The sequence below is a fragment of the Pogoniulus pusillus genome, chromosome 17, assembly GCF_015220805.1.
Source record: "Pogoniulus pusillus isolate bPogPus1 chromosome 17, bPogPus1.pri, whole genome shotgun sequence".
In the NCBI taxonomy this organism is placed as follows: Eukaryota; Metazoa; Chordata; class Aves; order Piciformes; family Lybiidae; genus Pogoniulus; species Pogoniulus pusillus.
The window spans coordinates 15,697,512-15,717,294 of NC_087280.1; the positions used below are offsets into that span (position 1 = coordinate 15,697,512).

The window sequence follows — 19,783 nt, forward strand, 5'->3', positions numbered from 1 at the left end:
TTCTTAATTGTTTCGAGGCTTTGATGGGCTTTTAATCTAAGATTAATTTATGCAATTTTAAATAACTCTTCTTATGATTAATAAGCTTGAAAATTAAAAGGAGTCTAAAGCAATTATAATGAGCATTTGGTCATAACCTCATTAGGAGAAGGAGTGAAGGATACAGCTCTGGAATTCTTACAAGACTACAATTTAAGGTTACTTTCAGAGGAGTCAAACATAGTTCTTGAATTTGCAAAGGCAGATTAGCCTAGGTCAGTGTTAGAACTCCAGCTATCTAGATTAGCACACTAATGATTTTATCCCTCTGAAGATATGGTGCAGAGAGGGTAACAAATGTATCAAAGATAAATGGATAATGCTATTAAGCAGTGAAGTCCTGGAGCTGTATTTTATGCTTATCTTTTGAGAAGGATTCCTTCCGTGGGGTTTGGTTCAGTTTGGTTTTGTTGGCTTTTTTTGTTGTTTGGGTTTTTTACCTTCCCTACTGTTTATAGAATCATAGAATCAACCAGGCTGGAAGAGACCTCCAAGATCATCCAGTCCAACCTAGCACCCAGCCCTAGCCAGTCAACCAGACCATGGCACTAAGTGCCTCATCCAGGCTTTTCTTGAACACCTCCAGGGACAGTGACTCCACCACCTCCCTGGGCAGCCCATTCCAATGCCAATCACTCTCTCTGCCAACAACTTCCTCCTAATATCCAGCCTATACTTTCCCCTGGCACAACTTGAGACTGTGTCCCCTTGTTCTATTGCTGGTTGCCTGGGAGAAGAGGCCACCCCCCACCTGGCTACAATGTCCCTTCAGGTAGTTGTAGACAGCAACGAGGTCACCCCCTCTACTTGAGGATTAACTTTTACCAATGCACTTGTACTTTTTATAGGATAAAGCTGATTGCAAGAGATTTTTGGCTGCTTTAGCTGTCGGTGCACCAAAATTCTGCTGCAGTTTTCAAGATTTGGCTTTAAATGCCAGCAGTTTCCAAGCATAATGGATGGACCAAGAGGAAGAACAGATGAACTTGAAGCTTGAACCCTTAACTTGATGAAGAACTGTCTGTAAATCACACCTGAATTCCCAAATATCAACACACTTCCTTCCTTTACAATTAAACCCTCTTTTAAAAATCTTAATCTGAAGCACTGGACAATGGCCATAACCCAGCAATGGTCTGGTGGCCCTGAAAACAGTCCTCACAGACCCCTTCTGCACTTGAGTGATGTGTCCAGGCTGGGGACCCACGAGTCTCCTTCTCTGGAGACTTTCTAGGCCTGTCTGGAAGTGTTCCTCTGTGATCTGTATGGTCCTGCTCTGGCAGGGGGGTTGGACTCGATGATCTCCTCGAGTCCTCTCCAACCCCTAACATCCTGTGAGCCTGTGAGTCAAGATGGCTATTTAGTTGTGGGTCAGACTAGCAGGAATCAGTGCAGCACCTCTGACTGCTATAGCATGAACCTGACTTCCAACAACTTGATCCCCTCCCCGGGTGTGCATGAGTGCATACACGGATGGGTCTGATTTCAGCTGTTCTCTTTCTGTGGCATATACTAGTCTTAAATTTACTACAGAGTTTTGGTTTTGGCTGTGGCACAGAGGAGTCTATTTGCCCATCTGCAGATCATTCTTTCCACAGCAGTTTTGCCTTTGATATTTGCTGTTAGAACTGATAACAGTGCTTGGCAGGCCTCTTGGTGCTCAGCTGACAAAACCAGCTAACTCTCAGCAAAGGTATCTCTCTTTGGTGTTTTTTTGGTGATGACTCTTAAAAAAAACCATAAGGCAACCAAAATACAGTTGGAGTATGCTTCTGCAAGTGCTGCTGAGGTTAAGACTATAGAAGAGGAATAGAGAGAGTGGCCCAAGGCTGATAGAGTATATCAACATTAGCAAGCTGTCGACAACAGAAGCAGATCCACAGTGTGTAATGGTTGGTGCAGTGTTTCAGGGATGGAAGAGGTTTTGCTTTTGACCAGCTCTGGTTGCTCTGCGACACAGTGCCCATTAGTAGCTGGAACTCATTAGCTGTATGCCTGGAGCCTCTCTTCTGGTTTGGTTTCATTTGAGATGGATTCAAGATCTGTCTGCGACGAGAATGAAAGAGTGGTATCTCTGAAAGAGCAAGAGATTCACACCAAAAAGGCACACCTGACCTGGACTCTAATGCTAATGGAGATCTACCTGCAGATGTCTCTTCAGCTTATACCTCACTGCCAATATAGGAACAGTCTCATTGACACCAAACAGAGCCTGTCAAGACAGTAAAAGCTGATACAGTACTTCCTTCAGAGAGTAATTGTTCCCTTGGGAAAGAGGGGTGGAAAAAAAGGTTGTTTTCTCCAAGTTTTGAGAAAGTGGTTTCTACTGAATGGGAAATAATAGTTAAAAAAAAAAGAAAATCACTAAGCTGGAGTAAACTGAAACAATCTTCTAAATGTTTTACACCCAAACCTTGGAGTAGAAAATGCTGTGTGCATACACATGTCTGCACACATAGGCACTCTTAGCAACGATGAACAAAACAAAACACTCGAAAATGATCTGGCTGGAAGCAAAAAGGGAGAATGAAACAGCTCACACTTTGCTAGCATTTCTGTGATGAAGTTTCTGCAAATGAACAAGTTGCTTCTGAAGTTCCCTGCATATTATTGCACTACATGCCTATACTCTGTCTGCAGAATCACATCCCCAAGTCTGCCAGGTTTAGTAAAGGGATTAAACAAAGCAAGTACTGCAAGATCAAGAAAGAATATTCTGCCAAATCACCCCATCTCAGAAGCAGAAACAATGTCTGAAACAGGTATGAAACAATGTCTGAGTAACAGAGAAGGCAGCAAAATATACCACCACTAGTTGGCTTGAGATAAAAAACCCCTAAAACTCCTTTGAATCGCTCACAAGGTCACTGAACAAATGACTGAGGCCACAAAAACCATTTCCATTTCCAGAGTTGCATCTTAATGCCAGCATTCCCTAGCAGGGAGCCTTTCCCAGGTGGAAACCAATGCTACCGTTCCCTAGCAGGCAGCCTCTCCCAGGTGGAAACCAATGCTACCGTTCTCTAGCAGGCAGCCTCTCCCAGGTGGAAACCAATGCTACCGTTCCCTAGCAGGGAGCCTTTCCCAGGTGGAAACCAATGCTACCGTTCTCTAGCAGGCAGCCTCTCCCAGGTGGAAACCAATGCTACCGTTCCCTAGCAGGGAGCCTTTCCCAGGTGGAAACCAATGCTACCGTTCTCTAGCAGGCAGCCTTTCCCAGGTGGAAACCAATGCTACCGTTCCCTAGCAGGGAGCCTTTCCCAGGTGGAAACCAATGCTACCGTTCTCTAGCAGGCAGCCTTTCCCAGGTGGAAACCAATGCTACCATTCCCTAGCAGGGAGCCTTTCCCAGGTGGAAACCAATGCTACCGTTCCCTAGCAGGCAGCCTCTCCCAGGTGGAAACCAATGCTACCGTTCCCTAGCAGGGAGCCTCTCCCAGGTGGAAACCAATGCTACCGTTCCCTAGCAGGGAGCCTTTCCCAGGTGGAAACCAATGCTACCGTTCCCTAGCAGGGAGCCTCTCCCAGGTGGAAACCAATGCTACCGTTCCCTAGCAGGCAGCCTTTCCCAGGTGGAAACCAATGCTACCGTTCCCTAGCAGGGAGCCTTTCCCAGGTGGAAACCAATGCTACCGTTCCCTAGCAGGGAGCCTCTCCCAGGTGGAAACCAATGCTACCGTTCCCTAGCAGGCAGCCTCTCCCAGGTGGAAACCAATGCTACCGTTCCCTAGCAGGCAGCCTCTCCCAGGTGGAAACCAATGCTACCGTTCTCTAGCAGGCAGCCTCTCCCAGGTGGAAACCAATGCTACCGTTCCCTAGCAGGCAGCCTCTCCCAGGTGGAAACCAATGCTACCGTTCTCTAGCAGGCAGCCTCTCCCAGGTGGAAACCAATGCTACCGTTCCCTAGCAGGGAGCCTTTCCCAGGTGGAAACCAATGCTACCGTTCTCTAGCAGGCAGCCTTTCCCAGGTGGAAACCAATGCTACCGTTCCCTAGCAGGGAGCCTTTCCCAGGTGGAAACCAATGCTACCGTTCTCTAGCAGGCAGCCTTTCCCAGGTGGAAACCAATGCTACCGTTCCCTAGCAGGCAGCCTCTCCCAGGTGGAAACCAATGCTACCGTTCCCTAGCAGGGAGCCTTTCCCAGGTGGAAACCAATGCTACCGTTCCCTAGCAGGGAGCCTTTCCCAGGTGGAAACCAATGCTACCGTTCCCTAGCAGGCAGCCTCTCCCAGGTGGAAACCAATGCTACCGTTCCCTAGCAGGCAGCCTCTCCCAGGTGGAAACCAATGCTACCGTTCCCTAGCAGGCAGCCTTTCCCAGGTGGAAACCACATCTCTCCACAGCCGCGCAGGCAGATGCCAGCAAAGCCATCCTGATTTACACCAGCCAAGCCTTTTACCCCAGCATTCTCCCATTAAATGCAAGCAGGCAGATGCACATTTATGGGACAATGAACTTTTTTTTTCCAGGGCTGCAGCTTGCCGTGCTTCGCCGTTCCAGCCTTAATAAACCTGTGCGTTCCCGTGCTGCGGCAGCTGCCTCGGGTGGGAGGCTGCAGAGAAGAGGCCTCAGTCTTTAAAAAAAAAAAAAAAAAAAAAAAAAATTAAAAAAAAAATCATGTTTAATTTAAAAATTAGAAACTGGAGCAGGCTGTGAGCGCAGAGGTTGATTGAAACAACATTTAAATTCCTGTCAAGCCCATTTAAACACAGGGGCCCTTCATAGACAATTAGCTGCTCCCTGTGAACGCTGAATAAACTCGGTCCTGGTCACTGTTAGACGAGAGCAGACCTACTGTGAGGAGCTGGGGGAAAAAAAAATTAACTAAAATCAGGCTGTATGAAATATTTAGCCTCCCAGTTTATCACAGGGGTTTGGAAGTGTAAACAAGACAAAAATCGATTCCTCGGTGCCCTCCAATCAATCCCCCAAAATGGTTAGGGCATCTGTTTCTGCTAAATTTTGTTTACTCTGGCAGATTTGCCTTAATTGCAGTTGTTTATCTCCCATTGTCCCCGGGGCCCTAATCTCCCGATTACTAATACTTAACACTCATTTCACATCTAAAAGCTACTTCGAATCCTCAACAGGTTTCTGGGGCTCTTAAAATTATTGAAAGGAGGGAGACTGGGAGCTGGGAGCTCTTTGTGAGAGCCACATTTTCCTATCTGCTACCAGCTGGGTCCAATCGTCACCAGGGATGGCTGCAACAAAGGTGCTAAAAGGCTCTTTCACAGACCCTGCTGCTCTGCTGGGAGGGGGGGAAAAAAAAAGAGCTTTGATGGGAAGTAGAAGGAGGGGGAAAAAAAAACCCCAAACAACAACCCCCCCCTGCCCCCGCCCCGAACAAGAGGGCTCTAACAGTCCAGCCAAATAAAGTTACTGTCATAATCAAATGCTGTCAATCACCATGAAAATCCAATTAAAAAGAAGTCTTTCAGCTCAGCCCTCTTAAGTAGAAAAATGTCCTCTATTTAAATGCGGTTTTGTCAACTGCACAAATTAGAAAGTACTATTAATTGATTTTCTTTTCTTTTTTGTTTTTTTTTTTTGAGCTACTACTTCAGGCCCTGATCCTCCAGCTGAATTTCTGTGGATGCAGGAATCAAGCGGCACAAATCTGATTAAAGGGATTTGAGGCATAATGCACACAGGTCACTAAGAAGCCATATCTGTATCTCCTGCTTTATACTCTGCTTATTCATAGGCAATTACCACTCTTATTTAATACTGCAGGAGTGTCTTGAGGTGCTAATCTTGAGTAGAGAACCTCCAGTGGCTGCTACTATTCAAATGCCAGCAATGTCTTTGAATCAGTTTAAAACTCCAGTGTCATTATACAAATAAATTGCATATATAGATTTCAACACCTGCCTGTTAGAGCAAATTCTTTGGTGACTTTGGAGTCACAGAATCATATAGTTTAGAAAAGACCTTTAAGATCAAGTCCAACTACTAACCCAAAGAGACTGTTCTGGCTCTTATTTTCACAGAATCATAGAATCATCATCATCATAGAATTACCATAGGATCATCATCATCATCACTGAATCATCATCATCATAGAATTATCATAGAATCATCATCATAAAATCACCATCATCATAGAATCATCATCATCATAGAATTACCATAGAATCATCATCATCATAGGATCATCATCATCATAGAATTACCATAGAATCATCATCATCACCATAGAATCATCATCATCATCACAGAATCATCATAGAATCATCATCATCGAATTATCACAGAATCATCATCATAAAATCATCATCATCATAGAATTACCATAGAATCATCATCATCATAGAATTACCATAGAATCATCATCATCACCATAGAATCATCATCATCATCATAAAATCATCATAGAATCATCATCATCATCATAGAATCATCATAGAATCATCATAGAATCATCACCATCATCATAGAAACATCATCATCATAGAATCGTCACAGAATCAACCAGGGTGGATGAGAATCATTTTGCTTGGAAGATACCTCTAAGACCATCAAGTCCAACCGTTAATCCAACACCACCATGCCCACTAAAGCACATCCCAAAGTGCCATATCCACATGTTCCTTCAACATCTCCAGGCATGGTGACTCCACCACCACCCTGGGCAGTTTTGGAACTGTTAAATAGATTTTTTTGTTGCTGTTGCTGGGTTGGTTTATAAAAAATAAATAAGGAAAGAAGAGAGCTGCCATAAAAATACCAGCAAGATGAATGTGCAGTGTTCTTCTCAATGTATCACAATGGAAAGATTTGCAATTCTGCTACCTAAATGTGCAAGATGTAAATATTTGTCTCTGTGCCTGGCAAACTGCAGAGCAACCAGAAGTGCCAAGTGAAACATTTGCTCAAATTAAACTGCAAAGCCCAGGAGACTCAAGTAACCAAAAATATTGACTGTATCACTCTAAGCTGTTGCCAATTTGTTTTTGCCCAATTTCCTTAGATTTTCAACACTTCTTCCAGCCAACTCCAGTGATTTCTTTTTACATTTCCCTGAGAAGTGCTAGTATGTTGTGTAGCTGTAGGGCATGTTGGAAAGTCAGATGTTCACATTTTCTGAACAAAGTCAGTGGCTGTACCAGCACCGGGACTGCAGACGACAGTGAATGAATCTAACACCTTCAAACTCTACCGCTCGCAAGTTAACCTTGTCACAGTCTTAGTCTTCTGTAGTTGCTGGATTTAGTGACACTGATAGAATGCATTTCTCCATTTCAATGGCTGATTTCTCAAGTGACGGAGAAGAGAAAATCATACCTCTATAGATAGAAATGGCTTTTCCCCCCCATCTAAAGCCAGAAGGAACAGAGAGAGGGAAGACCCATAACCCACCTTTCCCCGTTTCAGCTGAGCAGGGAATAGGTCGAGCAATGCTGCCACCTGAAAGAATTTTTTTTCCCTCCAACTTCTGAGCTAGCCTGAGGAAAATGATGAACACACAGTAACAAGAGCATCCTGAGCCATACAGTGAAATCCTAATACCAGTACAGTCAGTACAAATTGTGACACTGTCTCCCATGTGCCCATGATTTGACCCAGAACTTCTAGTCCACTGTATGTCTGAATTGATAGATTGAAGATATAGTTTAATATTTACCATGTATTTAATGGTTCGAGATGATGATCTGAAAGGTCTTTTCCAACCTAAAATACTGTGTGTGGTTCTGTATTTATAACAGCTGAAATACTTATGTCTGCACTTTTTCCCTCGGGAAATAAGGTGAAAGCCCTTTCTTTCACATCTGGCACATGTTTTGGTGTCTGTCAGAATTTCTCCTTGTTGTAGGGTGAATAACTGGGATTGCTGTGTCAGAAAAGAGCTAAATATCTGCACACAAAGCTATCCATCACAGGCCCAAGCATGGATAATTTTATGCTGAACAAATCATTGTTGATAGGAGATTCTGCACTGGATCAGGAAAAACAACAAACCAATAAACCATCTAATAGCTTCAAGTAGCCAAAGAGGGAAAATTCCTGACTCAGTGTGATCCAGCAGTGATGCATAAACATCTAGACAGGTGCAGACAGTGACCAGTTTTCTGTAAAGCTGTGGTTCCAGGATTTACAGGATGTGGTTGTGAAAATCACAGTGCAGATAAGCCTCTGGTCCTTCCCAAAAGTTAACACCATAAAAACCTTCCCCTCTGCAACCTGTAGAGTCATCTTAGCTACTCAACAATGCCGTTACTATAATGCTGCAAAAGCCAAATGAGCTGCTGAGGAAAAAAGCCTTTCCTTGTAAAAAAAGCCTGCATTTTATTGGCTTTATTCTGAAGGTTTTTATGAAAATCCAGGTGGGATTACGCTGCTCCTGCATTTGTTGGTTTAAACCACCCAAAATTACAAGTGTTTCCTAAGAGCTACAAACAACAGTTTAACACAATGTGCTGGAAACAAGTTTAGCTCCACCTGGGAAGAGGTGCTACTGTTCAGGCCTTCCAAAATATATCTACTGAAAATACAGCTATTTAAAAGTTTCTTACTTTTAATTCCCTGTACTTTTGGGGGATGGGGGGAACAGCCACCCAGAATCTATTTTTGAGAGTCTGTAGTATTTTAACACACTGCAATACACAACCAACCAACCAACCAACCTCTCTGTTCTAACTAAGGAGATAGGATGGCTGGTCTAAACACTGTGCCTTGAAATGGAGAGAGGGAGTGCTGGATGCATAGGAATGGGGCATTTCAAAACAACAACAGGTATTAAAATACAAAAAATTCCCCAAGAATGTGATGTTTTCCAGCAGGTGATGACCCAGATGACATAAAATTTACACCAACATAAAAAGGATCAGTAATTTTTAAATTGAAGAGGAGGAAACCTGCTGGTTGTGGTTGTAATGACAGGACAAAGAGTAATGGGTTCAAACTGGAAGAGGGGAGATGCAAACTAGATGTTAGGAAGAAGTTCTTTCCAGTGAGGCTGGTAAGACACTGGCACAGGTTGTCCAGGGAGGTTGTGGATGCTTCCTCCCTGGAGGTGTTCAAGACCAGGTTGGATGAGACCTTGAGGGATCTGTTCTAGTGGGAGGTGTCCCTGCCTATGGCAGAGTGTTGGAACTGGATGAGCTTTGAGATCTCTTCCAACCTAAACCATTCTATGACTCTGTAATTGAAATTGGGAGCCCTGAACGAAAATTACTTGAGAAGTAACTGAGTATAGAACATGACTGTATCCTCTGCCAAAAACCATTTACAGAATGACAGAATGGTAGGGGTTGGAGGGAACCTCTGGAGATCACTGAGTCCAGCCCCCCCAAGTTCACCTAGAGAAGGTCACATGGGAACACATCCAGGTGGACTTTGACTGTCACCAGAGATGGAGACTCTACCACCGCTCTGGGCAGTGCTCTGCCCACACTTAAATTAATGAAGTTCCTCCTCATGTTTAGATGGAAACTTCTGATGTTCAACTTTGTGCCCATTACCCCTTGTCCTGTCAGTGAGCACCACTGAAAAAAGCCTGGTCCCATGCTCATCACACCCATGCTTGAAGTATCTAGAAGATCCTCCCTCAGTATTCCCTTTTCCAGAATAAAAAAGCCCAAATTCTTTCAGTCTTTCCTCATAAGAGAGACACCCCAATCCCTTCAGCATCTTTGTAGCCCTTTTCTGTACCCTCTCCAGCAACCTACTGTCATCGAACAGCGGAGCCCAGAACTGGACAACGCATGACCTCTCCTTTTCCAATCCTTTCCCTCAGAAACCCCAGCAGAATCTTCAGGGCTGCGCTTTTTATACCTCCATGGGAAAGCCTCAAAGAACTGCACCATGCCTGACTTCTGGTGTTTCAGATACTATTTCTCTAAGTAAATGGCTTTCGTTTAAACAGCCATATGTAGCACGCTAGAGTTCAGCGCTGCACTAACAACAACAACAACAACAACAAAACAGCCTCCAAATTTCTGCTGGCTCTCTGAAAAACACCCACAATCTGCACAAATAAAAGGCCAAGCTTTCAGCTAAAGAAGAGATTTTAAACAATTACCCAAGCAGGGGAGTGATATCATAAAGGCAATTTCTGCGCTAGCTTGTTTCCCCAAACTCTCTTTGCCTCTGAACAGCTAGAACAGATAATAACTATTAGTAAATCAAACTCCTGCAATATCCAGCTGTGTCTCACACATTTACATACAGATAGAATGGGTATATGTTTTTAATATGTATGCGATACGTACTTTTACCACAGCTGAAGTGCATGCTACAAAGGAGGAGGAGAATGGGAATGGAATCAGCATGAGATAATAAAGTGGCCTAGATAAAGTATTAGCCAGCGATTGATCTCAAACAGGGGATGTTGCTTCTCTCTGACCTGATTACTTACTATGCATAGATTCCATTAAATAGAGCTTAGAATGGAAAGCTTCTGAAAAATACCGTAAATGCAGTGGGATCTGCAGCTTCCTGAGCCACACCAGCCCACGGATGCCTACGCACACACTCGGCACGACTCGGAGTTCAAACCTTTCCCGGATCACCACATCACACTCGTCAGATAGACCTGTGAGCTTGCCCCTCCCTGGCAGCCAGGCTTGGGATGCCAGAAAACTCCACGCTTTAAACGAAAACGGGAAGTTTTCAGTGCAAAAGGAAAATGCTAATAATAATCTTTACATAGAAGATTTGTTTGAGAATTTTTCTGTTGCAGTTGGACGAGAGACAGAGAAATATGCTAAGATCTTATGCAAACAGTGCTGGCGCTGAAGGAGGAGTGTGTACAATTTAACCCTCCTAAGAGGGAACAAACTGGAGACAAAAGAGAAAGACACCATGAGCAGGAGGTTCAGAATACCCACCAGTGAATAATAAAGACTGTTCCTTTCCCTGGATGGACAATTTTCCCACTGCTTGGTGAAATTACTTTTTTTGACTCCTGTGGAACGATGATGACACAGACGCCACACAATTTCTCACACAATCCTCTAAATTAGTAAAACACCAACACAAAAAGCATTTGAAATACCTCAAAACCATTAAATCCTTGGTTATGCATCCACGGAGAAACTGGTATCACATCTTGGTTTGTGGGTGGGGATATGGAATAAAAGCCGCAGTGCCCAAATATGAACAGAGGAACCCAATTCAGACCAGCTGGAATAGGGAAATTCAGTATTCGCTTGCACAAGAATATCTATGGTACCAGAAAGCCTGATTTTATACAGGAATTTCATACAGCCTTGGCCCTATTATCTGACAAAATGTGCTCAGTGACTTTTATCAAAAAGGGCTTCCTGACATGATAGGAGAGGTAAATCCATCTCTGATGTAACCCCCTGACTTCGCTGGCGGTGCCAATCTGGCACTCCAGGTATTGTTAGCCAGCTCTTAAAGTGCATTTAACAATTCACTGATTATCAGGAGAGTAGGAAAAGATTGATGTTCTGCTCCTTTCATTTTGCTTGCAGTCTTTAATTATACTAAATTGGTTACGAAATAGTGACTTCCAGTAGGGTTAATGTCCACAGGGGCGAAAGGCTGCACTCTGCTGTTTTCTCCAAGCGAAGAATGGTTACGTGTTGCACCTTTCAATTCCTGCCAGTGCTTTTCTTCTCAATAAATAACTTCTCCCCTCCCAAAACTCAATGAACAAGGTGAAATCCTGCTCTTGTTTAAATCAACAGTAAGCTGACCTTGACAAGATCAGGATTTCACTGATGGTATCTGCATCATTCTCCTCACTCTCAGAGAGAAAGGGAGATGTATGTCAGACCGACGACAGGCTTCAGCATGGGTGATGTGGAATTAGGAGGATATTGTGGGGAGTAAATCTAGAATTCTTCCTACAAGAATGTCTTTTGAGATGTTGGAGCAAGACCAGAGAAGCACAGCAAAGCTGGTGAAGGGTCTGGAGAACAGGTCTGGTGAGGAACAGCTGAGAGGCCTGGGGTTGTTCAGCCTGGAGAAAAGTTGACAGAGGGGCTCTCTACAACTCCCTAAAAGGAGGTTGGAGCTAGGTGGGTGTAGGTCTCTTCTCCCAAGAAACAAATGATAGGACAAGAGAAGGTTTAGAGTTGGATATAAGGAACAATTTCTTCCCCCTCAGAGCTGTCAAAGCCTGGCCCAGGCTGCCCAGGGTAGTGGTGGAGGGTTTCAAAGCCATGTAGATACGATACAGAGGGACATGGTTTAGTGGTGACCTGGCAGCGCTGCGTTAATGGTTGCATTTGATGGTCTGAAAGGTCTTTTCCAGCCAAAATGATTCTAAGATTCTGTGATCCAAACCCAGAGGATATTTTACAGCTCTTTTTTTGGCCCTATTTTCCCACAAGGTAGTTTATATGGAATTCCAGAGTGGGCTGGAAGAGACCTTTCAAGGTCATTCAGTCCAGCTCTCCTGCAAACAGCAGGAGCACCTTCAACCAGAGCAGGTTGCTCATATATATATATATATATATATATATATATATGTATGCAGAAAGGCTGTGTGTACACAGCCACATCGTGCTACTGTCTCTATGCATATGAGTTGTATAAATAAAGTGCTCCTTGACAGGACTGCCTAAGTGCAGGAATGCAAAGGGCTTGACTGAGCAACTACTGAGCTAACATTGAGTCTGCCAGGGAACTGCACAGGGTGCTTTGAGCCCATCAGCCTGGAGGAAAGAATTTAGGGCAGCTTATGAGGGTCAGCCACATCACAGACAAAGACTGGGTCACTTCTTCATTTCAGGAGCAGCCTACCTCATGCTTTAGTACTTGTTGTTGCAAGTTCATTTATAATTGAGTAGAAAGTAGCATGAGGGAAAACTGCATTAAACGAAAGACTTTGTTTAAAAAGTAGGGAGGCTTTGGATTTGGTTTTGTGTTGGTTTCGTTGGTTTGGTTGGTTGTTGTTTGTTTTTTTTTTTCTTCCTGTGCTGCTATAATTTTAACATTATTTTACAAAATACCTCCTTTAAAAAGGGACTAACACACTCCAGGGCATGTAGTTGTAAAGATAAATCTGTGCACTTCCCTAGTACCGCAGGCACTCACCCTTTGGCCTCATTTTTATGACTCTACACCCTGGAGTGGTGTTATTGCTTACAAACATACATATATACTTATGGGGGTATGGGGGAGCTGCAGATGTTTTATTTATAAGTGGCAGGCCTATTGCTTCACTGAAACATGCATTTACAAACAGCTATAGGTTTTATGAAACCCTATTCCCTTGTTTTAATAGCTAAGCTATCCAGCCATAGCATAATAGTGCACAAGGTAAATGTCTCTACGTCTCTAGAACCTGTTCCAAGTTTTCTCAGATGTGACTAACTGCAAGAATTTTCCAACCATCAAAAGTTTAAAAAAAAAAAAGGAAAAAAAAATATAAAGAAAAGGAAAAAAAGGATAAAGAAAAGGAAAAAAAAAAGACAAAAATAAGGCAGTGGGAGCCACTGGTATGAGGCACAAACTACCAGGATATGGAGTGGTTCTGATAAACTCTAAGGTCTCATTTTAGCAAGGGATTTAAGCAGGTGCCTAACTTCCAACGCAGATCTAGTGAAGTTAATATCCTTAAAATGAGATTCACTGTTAAATACTTTACTAACCAGGAGCTAAATGGAGACTAGTCTGGATTCTGAGATACCTGCCCCAGGGCAGATGCAGAGATTAGCCTTTAACTAGAGAAGAGCTGCAATAGCAACACTTGTCCATTCTACTTGCAGCAAGGAAATGAGAGGGTGCAAACATATCCTTATCTTATCAAAATCTGACAACAGCTATTCCTAGATATTTAATGAAGATAAAATACATTGCATTGATTTTACATCAGCTATTTTCTTTTATGTATCAATGGAGTTTCCCCCTGATTCTTAAATATTTTAGATATCTTAGGTAGGTATTTAGATATTTTACACAGATATTTAGGTATTTTTAGCTATTTAGATATGTTAAGTGTTCTTGTATTCTTGCTATTTAGATATTTTTGTTATTAAGAAGTTTATAATATTTATATATCTTAGATATTTGGGGTATTTAGCTACTGCTTTGGATATTTAGCTTTGTTTTATATTTAGCTATTGGTTTGGCTATATAGATTTTAAGTACATTACAGGAAACATTGCATATAAAGAAAAACAAAGCATTTAAAACTCAAAGATATCTGAGAGGACTACAGAACTCTTATAAATGAGAGTAAGTATTTGTACTAGTTGTTTTTGATGAGTGTTTTTTCTAGCTGCTTAAAACCAGTCAAAACTGCACTCTGCACTAAATGCAGAGCCACAGAGGACCAGCTCAAGAGCAGGTTCCCTATTATTGCCTTACTGGGAAAAAAAGAAAAGACAACTGCAGGCAGAAGTGGTCTCAGAGCTCAGATTCCAACACTTAAGAGAGCCCTCCAACAGACAGACCAAACTCTCTATTAACTCAGCCTTCTGTGGTCAATCTAATTTCATTTTACACAGGTAGAAGTGAAAACAGCAGCTCCAGTGTTTCATTCCAAACACGCTTCTTTCACCACATCCTCTGTTTTCAATCTTCAGATTTGGAAAGGTTAAGACTGGCAAATGATGACAAAGAGTGACCTACATTAAGCTGTAATCTCTGGATATCCAAACTGAAAAACCTGTGTATTAAAGCATCAGAACGATTCTGATTGAAACTTGATAGTGGTTGGGAAAGTTCTGTATTAACTCTCTGAATCACATGCAAAGCTCTGGCCACAACGAAGGGAACGGCAAAACACCCAAGAACTTCAGTGGAAACAGAATTCCACTTTGGATTTGTGCACTTTAAGTGCTGCAGAGGCCAGAAAAAGTCTAGATTTCAATTTGCACATACTGGAAAAATGCAGGGGGAAAAAAATGGACACAGTTCTCTACAGACAAATGAAAAAGTATTTGCAGACAAATAAACACATCCTGAGGGGCTCTGAAGTTTCACTTACCATTAAATCTTCAGGTGCTGGCCTTTCCTTTGGCTGCTTTTTCATGCTGTGTGTCACAAAACAAAAGGTTCAGATATAAACAACTGCTCATTTCTCCTACTTGCTTAAATACTGAAGCTAGAGTGAAGAATTTCAGTGTATTCCTTACCACACGCTGACAGAAGATGGGGTTCCTAACAGTGGCCAAAATGTTAATGGATTTCCTCCTTCTCTCCATTCCCTCCCTTATGGGATGTTGTGGTTTGGGCTGTGTGTAACTATGGGAGTGTGTAAACGTAGAGACTACTGCAAAGGCACGGTGAGCCGATTCTCGTTTTGCTGGGGATTATTACCTAGCTTGACACAAAGTGTTCCACAAGCAGGTGGGAAATTCCACTCCTTGAGGAGAACTCACAATACCCTGGGGTTCCTACCTTCACTTTTCCACATTTATTTCCATTACACTGCAGGGTGATAGTTCATTACGCAGCATTAACCTGTTTGTAAGATCATGTTTCTCATCCCAACAGTCCTAGCTTCCTGTGCAACAGGTGCAATTAGCTATTGAAGGCTGTGCTTAGCTGCATGAAGGAACACAATAACATGGCACAGAGGTGACCATCAGGAGCTGCCTACTGACTAATTGGATTACATCCAAGCAGCCAGTGTTTATGGAGTAATTGGCATAAAGTCATAAAGCCTGACACGCCGCTCGCTTGACGTCTCTAAGACTTATTAGGAATTAAATAGTACATATTTGGGTCTTTTAAAAGAGTGAGTGGTGCACCCCACTCAGAAGTACAGCCAATACATCCCAAACACTGGATGATCTGTGCTGTGAATTCTAGGTATTAACGCCACAATTTGCCTTCCCTCTGAACAACTACAAGCCCCTGCCATAAAGGCAAGTAACGCGAGCTTGCCTGATGAGCAGGTCGGGAGCAGTTCTAATCTGACAGTCCAAAGTAGCTGCGTCCCCAGGGAAAACAAGGCTATTAGCCACCATCAGTTATGCTTCAGTTTGACATCTGTGGAAATTTTAACACAGGTTATATCCCTCCCCTCTGCCTCACTGAGGGTTTGGTGGTTTGTTTTGGTGGGTTGTTTTTTTTTTAAAGCAGTCTGTCATCTATTTTTCTGGCCAGGGGAAATAGTGCAGACCTCCAGGCACATCGGTTTAGTTGCGCCGCAGAATCCTCCAAATAGCTCTTTGTAAACTGAAACTATTGACAACGGAGGCCTATGTTACACCAACTTTAATTATTTAGTTACTTTAATTAACCGATAATCAGACTGCTTTTGTGCCTGTGTTGTTTGTACCAGGCTATGTCAGTCCTGAGAGGTACTTTCTCCTATCTTCTCTATTCAGAACTCCATTTTAGTAGGGGACTTTTGCCGCAGCAGCCCTAGCATAGAGCAGAGAACTTGAAAGCGCAGCAAAGCTCAACCTAAAGAGTTGTGGGGCTGAGGGCTTTGAGCAGGACGTGTGCCCAAGGCAGGATTCCCTCTGGCCACACGGTTGCCGCTCACAGTGGCACACGCTGAGCTGGCTCTGTCTGATTTAGCACAGCCGAGCATCCAGCCCTGGATGTGTGTTTGCAGAAGGGATGCTGCTCCTTCAAACACAGTGTGTTTTTACAGCATTTGTTCCTGTTTCTCCTGCCACACGTTAATGTCTTTCATCTTTTTTGGCAGCATTCATGCCTGTTTCTCCTGTCATACGTTAATGGTTGTCCCCTTTTCAGGTGGGGTTTGAGGGGATGCAACAGTTAAAACTGGGGGTTTTATTCCTCTCTCCTTTTTTTTCCACTTTGTTTCTTTAGGACAGCTTCCCCTCAAGATTTGTATTCTGTAGTCACTCCAGGACCGTATTCTTTATCCTACAGACTCCTTCTCCTTTAATTTAAAAGGTTTTCCATCAACTATTCAGTTTTAAGGAAAGAAAATATACCCAGTGGTGTGTTTTAAAATACGACTCTCAGTAAAAATTACTTACTGAAAAGCCAATAAATTAATCAAGGCTGTCTGCCTTGCTAAATATCCAGGCAATTTTATAAGCAATATTTTATATATATATATATATATATAAAAAGAAGCCCTGAACAACGATGATATTACAGACATGAGTCTTTGTGGTCTCTCTGTCCCCAGATGAATTGGGAGGGGGCTCGGTGCACAGCACTGCACCCACAGTTAGGGCAGGTTTATTAAAAGAAGAGAGGAAAAAAAAAAACCCAAACAGAAAAAAAAAAACCCAGAACACACAACACCCTTGTAAGTACTTTTACGACCCTTTGTGTAAATAACGTTTACATAATTTAAACAGTTTGCTTAGCTTTGCTGCCCCATCTGCCCAAGGCCCCCAAGTCCCTCTCCTCTCAGAAAGGATGCAAGGAAAGCCATAAGGTCTCGCCGAGCTGCCGAGTTAATGGCATGTATCATTTACATTGAGGGCATGGCATGTTTGCAAACCGAGCTTACCATTGAGTGATGAAGTGTACAAATGGCTCAGAGAACTCCCCGGCTGGAAGGACGGGCGATTCCTGGGATTGGATTGAAACAAGAAGCAGAGTCAAGAGGAGAGAAGATATTTTTCCCCCCCCCATTTTAGGAGAGTAATGTAACAGCGACAACAAAACAAAAAACACATTCAAAGCAAGGAAAAAAAACCACCAAACCCACGAAGCGACAAAGCTCCCTTTTCACACAGAGAATCTGAGGGAGAAAGGTACAAACCCTTCTGAGAACGTGTTATAAAACACTGAATTTCCACTAATGAGTATTACACAATGGGTAAAAACATGTGGAAAGACACTGAGGGGAGGTGAAAAAAGGACAATGATAGCCACAGGGTAAAAAGGAAGGTAGGGAAAGTGTAAATGAGAAATTAATGATTATTTAAGTAACACACAAATGGTCTTGTAATTAACAAAGAGCTGTGAAATTATTCTTGTGTTGACCTTTGTTTCTTTCACTGCATTCGCTATTTATTTACACTCATGTTTATTTACACTTATTCATTTTAGAGGCTGTCCTCATATGCTGTCTGTTATAGATTTAAAAGGCAGAAAACATTTTTACAGAGGAGAGAGGGGAAAAAAAACCAAACCCAAACCCAGATACACAACCAAGCGCAGGATTTAGCAGCCTAGCGGTAGAAAATAACCACCTAGCATTTATGAAAGGAGTGGGGGGGAAAAGGAAATAAGTTAAGAGCAGGAAGAAAAAAAAAAAATAAAAAGAGGGAAGAAACACCATCACCAGTTGGGAAAAAAAACCAAACCAAACAACAAACCCAAACAACAAAACAAAGGAAAAAAATAGAGAAGGAGAAAAAAAAAAAGGCTTTACGAATTTAGGAGTTTTTCCAAGAATGACAGAGAGCTCCACTGTGTTTATAGTGTAACAGCTCAGGATGTAATGAAATTACACTACAGAGTACTTTAACAGTGTCATCTCATTAGACCTACAGTTGGAACAAGAGAGCCACATAAAACAGGCAGCTGCAAATGACTCCATTCTCATCTATTCTCATTTGCTATTAAAAATACCTTTCGGCGGCTTTTTTCCTCCCTGACATCCCTCCACAAAGTACCCTGCAAAGTATGATACATGCACCTATTTAAATTAACAAAGGAATGACTTATTTTAATCTCACTGTGCTTTGGAGTGCTTTGGCCATTTGGATGAGCAATATATCATTACATACAACCTTCCAGCGCTGCAGGCAAGAAACTCAGAGCGTGCAGCATTTGGTGGGAGCCAAACAATTTCTCTAGCACACAACTGTGTCAAATGCATGCATGTATTCATTATTGGGAGCGGGAGGAAATAGCTTTGATGTAGTGGAAAAAAGAAGATGATAAAAGCACCTCTGCAATGTGTGTGCCATTATCAATGGTGGCAGATAGACACAACTGCAGAGCCTCCTATGTGATTAGTAAATATACATATAATTGCTGTGGCCAATTATCAGAAAAATGAGATCGGTAATTACAAGACAGAAAATTAACTAGAACTCTTATTAAGGCTTTGTTTCCAATTCCAACAATTGGAAACTGCTGGAAAATACAATTAAATCAAAAGTAACTGAGGAGGTAAAAGGAGAAGGCAAAATTGCTTTACAATTTTCAAAGACTCCTATTAAATGCAAGGAGTGTTTGATATAACATGCCCAAATCCTCTTTGAACTTAGGCTGGGGTGAGGGAGAGGTTATTGTTTCTAAACTTATAAATGACATCAATATAGGAAGGCTTCCACTGGAGAGTGGAAGGAACACAAGGAAATAAGAAGAGCAATTAAACTTCCTCCACTTCAAAGAACTGTGTGTGAAAATTATTCGTGTTAATAGAGAAAATACAGAGCAAAATGCCAGCCTTGCTTCAATAGTGTGGAGCTCAGCAGGCTTTGATTCTCCTATCATCTTCTCTTGTCCAGCAGAAGCTTCCACCTTCATAGAATCATAGAATGGCAGGGAAGTGACCTCTGGAGATCACTGAGTTCAAGCCCCCTGCCAAAGCTGGATCACCAAGGTCAGATCACACAGGAACGTGTCCACCTTGCCAAAGCTGCTTTCCCAGGTGGAACTCAAAGCAGAGCAGGCAGGATATGAACCTACCACTGTGTTTCAGTATTTAAAGTGTGGCTACAAAGAAGATGGAGACTCCCTTTTGAGAAGGAGTCACACAGAAAAGATGAGGGGTAATGGGTACAAGTTATTCCTGGGGAGATTCCAGTTGGACATAAGAGGAAACTTGTTCACAAGGATATCAGTCACTGGCATAATCTGCCTAGGGAAGTGGTAGAGTCCTCAACACTGGGCACTTCGAAGATTCAGCTGGACCAACTTGTTTAGA

The 19,783-nt window shown here is 42.6% G+C and overlaps 1 protein-coding gene across 2 annotated transcripts in view; it reads right to left on the reverse strand.

The window, feature by feature from the left end:
* Positions 1 to 19,783, reverse strand: part of MAP2K5 (mitogen-activated protein kinase kinase 5) — a 169,228-nt gene that overhangs the window by 10,721 nt on the left and 138,724 nt on the right. For both annotated transcript variants that reach the window (XM_064157892.1, XM_064157895.1), the window contains 2 exons: positions 17,408 to 17,469; positions 14,948 to 14,993 (listed from right to left, as the gene is read on the reverse strand). In XM_064157892.1, coding sequence (XP_064013962.1) covers positions 14,948 to 14,993; positions 17,408 to 17,469 — 108 coding nt within the window. The remainder of the gene's footprint in view (positions 1 to 14,947; positions 14,994 to 17,407; positions 17,470 to 19,783) is intronic.